The sequence below is a fragment of the Danio aesculapii genome, chromosome 2 (genome assembly GCF_903798145.1).
Source record: "Danio aesculapii chromosome 2, fDanAes4.1, whole genome shotgun sequence".
Lineage (NCBI taxonomy): Eukaryota > Metazoa > Chordata > Actinopteri > Cypriniformes > Danionidae > Danio > Danio aesculapii.
This window is the reverse complement of record NC_079436.1, coordinates 35256965-35262402: the sequence shown is the minus strand read 5'-3', so window position 1 is coordinate 35262402 and position 5438 is coordinate 35256965. Positions and strand designations below refer to the sequence as shown.

The 5438-nt window shown below is 36.3% G+C and overlaps 1 protein-coding gene across 2 annotated transcripts; it reads left to right on the top strand.

The window, feature by feature from the left end:
• Positions 1 to 2256: 2256 nt before the first annotated feature.
• Positions 2257 to 5311, top strand: LOC130236542 (dynein light chain Tctex-type 5). Of its 2 annotated transcripts, XM_056467278.1 has the most exons (2): positions 2257 to 2364; positions 4586 to 5311. In XM_056467278.1, the coding sequence occupies exon 2, from the start codon at positions 4597 to 4599 to the stop codon at positions 5287 to 5289; it is 693 nt and encodes a 230-aa protein (XP_056323253.1). In that variant the 5' UTR covers positions 2257 to 2364; positions 4586 to 4596; the 3' UTR covers positions 5290 to 5311. The 2 variants fall into 2 exon arrangements, with proteins under 2 accessions (XP_056323253.1, XP_056323245.1); XM_056467270.1 differs by lacking the exon at positions 2257 to 2364 and having other exon boundaries at positions 4570 to 5311.
• Positions 5312 to 5438: the final 127 nt, after the last annotated feature.

Sequence of the window (5438 nt, the reverse complement as noted above, 5' to 3'; positions counted from 1 at the left end):
GTATTTGTTACAGGTAAAAAAAATGCACTGGACATCAGCCACAGTTGTTAAGTTGATAAGCCAATCAGACCACTGTGGAAGGTTAAAATAAAAGGCTTTCCATGACTACAAGTAAGTTCGTGGCAGAAATCCAGGTTGTTCAATGCTGTGTGTGAATGATTGCCTGGCATGTTCAGCACGCCTGCCCATGTAGCCCATTTTGACAATAATTTACGGCCTTTGCTTAGAGATGCACTCGCAACAGTGAACATGAACCACAAAGTGACAACATTAGTTGAGAAGAGAATTGCTCATTGGAATACTACAATATTCATTTTACTGCAGTTGCTGAACGGGTAAGGACATTTAGGGTAACATTATTGGGGTTAGTTAATTCTACATATTAAAGAAACAACTTGGTAGTTTTTTGCAATGATTTTGGCAATCAAATTAATGCTTCTGTTCTGTTTTCATAGACTTTAATTTTACCTATTGGAAATTTATAGAGGAAATTTACCTATTGATTTTCTCTTTAAATGATTTTTAATGGAATATGTTGAATCCACTTACCATATTTACTGCTTACAAACCTTTACAAAAAATAATATTGCATTCATTTGTATATTTATTTCAAGGATTTCTGTTATTTACAATGTATATTTCTTTCTGACAAAATTTGTAGAAGTTAAAAGAGCCATAGATTACATTGATTCAACAAGTTGTTCTCTGATACAGAATGTGGCTTAGGTCAGCTAAAGAAAATCTGATTTATTTATTTTTTTGCTTTATTTATCAGCACAAGACTTACCCTAAGAATAAAAAAAATATAAGTTTGACCATATTTGGAATGGTTGTGAATATTAATGTGCTTTGGTCTGACGCTTTGCAGCTTATGTCAGTGCCTGCACTCTCTCTTTAATTGTACAAAGAGATGTACTAAGAGTTGTATATTGCTGTTTGAAAGTATATGAATACATAGACAGGAAATAATATCAACATTTGCATAAAGAGATTAATTTCGTAAAGTTTACTGCCGTCCTTTCACCCAAGAAAATCACTTAAGACTAAGAGTTAAGTGATATGACACGAAAACACACATTAAACACTTATACTCAGCTGTTTACATGTTTTTGTTGGCTGACAAATGGGTACATGAGTCTGTTGCCTCATTACAAACATACGTGGCAAATTTCACATGTTAAACTAACAAAAGATACATTTAAACAGAATATTTGCCTATTCAAGGTCAAAAAAATATGTTGTAATATAATTAGGAAATAATGTTGTAAAATCATCAGGAAATATTGTGGCCAATAAAACGGTGCCTGGGATGTGCATATTAATAATCCTGTGTGGATCGTCAGAGTCTGAATATTTTATACTTTTTTACCAGGATTTTACACTCAGGATTTACATGAGAACAAGTAAAATTGGTGTTTCAGACTCACAGTATGTAATTTCCTTGTACTGGACTCTTACTATTCAGCTATGCCTATGTATATCCATATTTTCATTCTATGGCACCTTTAGGAAATATGAAATCTCATTCATTCATTCATTTTTTTTTTTTTAGCTTAGTCCTTTTATTCATCAGAGGTCACCACAGCGGAACGAACCGCCAGCATATGTTTTACACAGCAGATGCCATTCCAGCTGCAACCCAGTACTGGGAAACACCCATACACTACGGCCAATTTAGTTTATTTAATTCACCTATAGCGCATGTCTTTGGACTGTGGGGCAAACTGGAGCACCCGGAGGAAACCCACAACAACATGGGGTGAACATGCAAACTCCACACATAACTGACCCAGCCAGAACTCGAACCAGCAACCTTCTTGCTGTAAGGTGACAGTGCTAACCACTGAGCCACCGTATTGCCCGAAATATAAAATCTGATACTTAAAAACACTTAAAAATATAAAATGCATTTTTAAGCTATCAGAACACTGAGTGTGGTTTTTGGAAAAGCCTGTTATAAACGTCTGGCTGAAGTGCCAGAATAGTGTGTTTATTGTTATTGCTCATTACGTGAATGTGACGGTAAAGATGTGCTCATTAAATGGGTTTCTTGGACTAACGTTGTACAACAGCTTGTGTTTATTTTCTAGTGACTCAATCATGAACGTCTCATTCTTACTCTCGGTTCTACCCATACACTACCTGTATTTTCATGTGTTTCAAGCACGCTCATCAATCGTTGTGACTCCTCTGTGTGCACAATGGTAATTGTGGTTGTATATAAATGTTTTATTATGTCTCCACAGTGTTGTTGTGGCAAAGACTCTGTATTTGAGTGGAAGAAAAAAGCGGGAAGTGAGGCTGAGGTGTGATACACTATTGACTAAGTCAGAAGACCTGAACAACATCTCACGGTAAAGACAGGTGGGAACTTCCCTGACTGTTTTGATCAAGAAACATGTATACATTAAAGCACCTCATTCTCTTTAAGAAGCTCTTTGGGGCAGCTTCCAAGAAACAGATGAAACCAGGTGCCCCGGCTCAAATCAATTTGAATGCTTCTGAATTGCTATCAAATGCAATTTAATCTGGGTTTGGAGTCAAGCTGCGTCTGGAAAACCATTCCTTTGAGCGTGGGCGAATAAACCGTTCAAACTGAAATTTATATTCTCCTGGTTATGAAATGTTATCATGAGAATAAAAGCTCAGCAAAAGAGATTCATAAAAGCTATTTTTTTTTGCCAAATAATGTCTCAAGGGCATTTTTAGACAAGAAATTAGTCATTTTAATGGACATGTCAGCTTCAAACAGAAGTTTAATGGTATATTTTTCTTCACTATTTATTTATTTATTTGAATAAAATCTCAAGTGCCTTTTTTCAGTCATGAAATGAATCTGTTTAACAGACATCTAACATTGAAAAAATATTTATTTATTGCATACTGAGGCCCTACATCCTAATTATATCTATGACTTAAACTCTTGAACTCATGTGACCTCATTTACAGAGTCATGTGGGTAATTCTCAGTAAATTATGACTTTTGAGCCCTGATGACTTACTGCAGATTTCACAAATAGGATTCTTAACTTTTCTTATCATATTTTATAATTACTGTGGTGGTAAGAAAAAATAACACGAATGCTGAAAGTAAATAATTTTTTAACATTTAGAATATAAGAGAGCGGCACACAGAATGGTGCTTCAGGATTAGTAATGACAAATAACTATTGCTACTTGCACAGTGGATTGGGGGATTGATACTTTTGGGGATTGGGATAGTAGCTTAAGAACAAGCCAATGAGAAACCCTAATATTTAACAATAACTTGTATATATAGACCTGTTTTGCACTCAGAGGTTGGTTATTAATTGTATAGCCTATTATTGATCACTTCTATTCACATTGGCTAAACATATTTTTTAGAGGTGTGAACCTACACTGGTCTCACGGTTCAGTTAGGTTACGATTATCATGCCATCGATTCAGCTCAATTCGATATTTCGGTGCATCGACGATGCTTTCCATAAACAATTATATTTTACTTCACAGCACAACAATTCTTGTATTAAAATGTATAAATATTTATAATATAATATTTTTATATAATATATTTATAATATAATATTTATAAATTTATAAAATATTTATATTTATATACTAATTGTAATATAATTTTGTCCTTTAATACAAATAGTCAGATATATGAACTGTACCTTTAAGTACTCATGCACAGAACAACATGAGCAGTGAGTTTTTGTGTTTTTAAGTAGTGTTTTAACTACTCGCGGTTGTCTCCCTTGCCATAGTAAACTACCGCAATATTCACCTTATTCTTTGCGTATGAGCAGGCGCAGCCATTTGAATCTTTTGGCTGAACCAATACTGAACCAATACCAAATTGTCTGTGTCTGCATCGTGGTGCATCAAAGAAGCTATTAATTTTGACACTGCTAATATTTTTAAAACAGTTGTGATTAATAGTGGATTTTGTGCAGAAAAGCTACATTGCCCATGACGATGTACAGAAAATTCCACCTATCAGGGAGGCACAGTGAGCAAAGCACAGCAAAAGATATATTTAGCACCACACCCATTCCTTTAAAGCAGTGTGAATAATGAAGGTATTTGAGACATTCTCAAAATACATTTTTATATTTATGAAGATATGCATAGATGAACTAGATACAACTTTTAATAGTTTGAATTTCACCATTGTTTTTTATTTGCAATGCTACAATGGGATATTGCTTCTTTGGGATTGATTCTTTGCCTCATTGAAACTGTTACAGTCTTACATTGTCTGATTCCAAATACTTTGCTTAAAATGAAAGATTGTAATGTTGTGTTCACCTCAGATGTTTTTAATCTTTGGTATGGTATATTTCCAGAACAAACACTGCTGAAAACAGACTTCAATGCACTCTAAACCTGCTTTTGCCCTTTTCTTTATATTAATATTAATATATAATATATATTAGTATTTATTAAATAGCTGGAAACAAATGATAAGGAAAATTTATGTTCTTGTTCACTAAATAAAATACCTGTCATTAAAATACCACCACCATACTACTCCACTATCATTAAACTTTTACTTAAACATTACTTTTTGAACAAGACTTACTGATGTGTCTCCTCACAGATTGCTTCACCATGTCCAACCAGCCTCTACCACTCTCTCAGGAGACCTTAGCCCAATTCAATCGCTCCCAGTCCACAGAACCAGGACCCCCAGGACCTCCGAGGCGACGTCTGGCCTCCATTTCCACTCGGCGAAGCTCAAAAGACCATTCTAAAGACCACCCGCACCCTAGACCACTGTTCCTCCGGGCCATGACGGGTCCTTCCTCCGAGTCCTCGTTCATGAGCCCAAGCGTGAGCACCTCTCATATGTCCATGGGCAAACGCTTCTCCTTCGCGGGTTGGCATCAGGGCGGAAGGGTGAGTTTTTCCGGACTGTACCTTCAGCAGCCTATCCAGGAAGTGTATGTGGAGAACACCTACAGAACAGGGCCCGAACCTAGCTGTCGCTTCAGCGCCAGAAGGACCCAGCAGATCTTACAGGCCACTCTGGATGCGTATTTGGAAGGTGTTTGTTACAGTGCTGACAGTTGCAGCCAGCTGTGTCAGATGTTGGCGGATCTGGTGCTCAGTAAGCTGAAAGATGTCAATCCGCCACGGTATAAACTCGTGTGCCAGGTCGTTGTCGGGCAGAGCGGTGATCATGGTGTAAGGGTGGCCAGTCAGAGCCTGATCAATCCCAACACTGACAACTACACATCCGCCGTTTTCCAAAACCACTCACTGTTCGCTGTGGCTGTGGTGCACGGTGTGTACTTTGAGTGAAGGCCTAATCCTCCTAAATTTAGGCTACTTATTTAAAAATAAATTGTTTTAAATCTTAAATCTAGGCTATAAAGTAAATATATTTCTAACAATACTTAGTAAATATTCTTATTCACACGAATTTGTGAAATTCTGTTTTGCTTTCAAAT

What these genes read in the sequence shown, in the direction of transcription:
- LOC130236542 (XM_056467270.1), top strand. Translation starts at nt 4,570, where the DNA reads ATGTGTCTCCTCACAGATTGCTTCACCATGTCCAACCAGCCTCTACCA.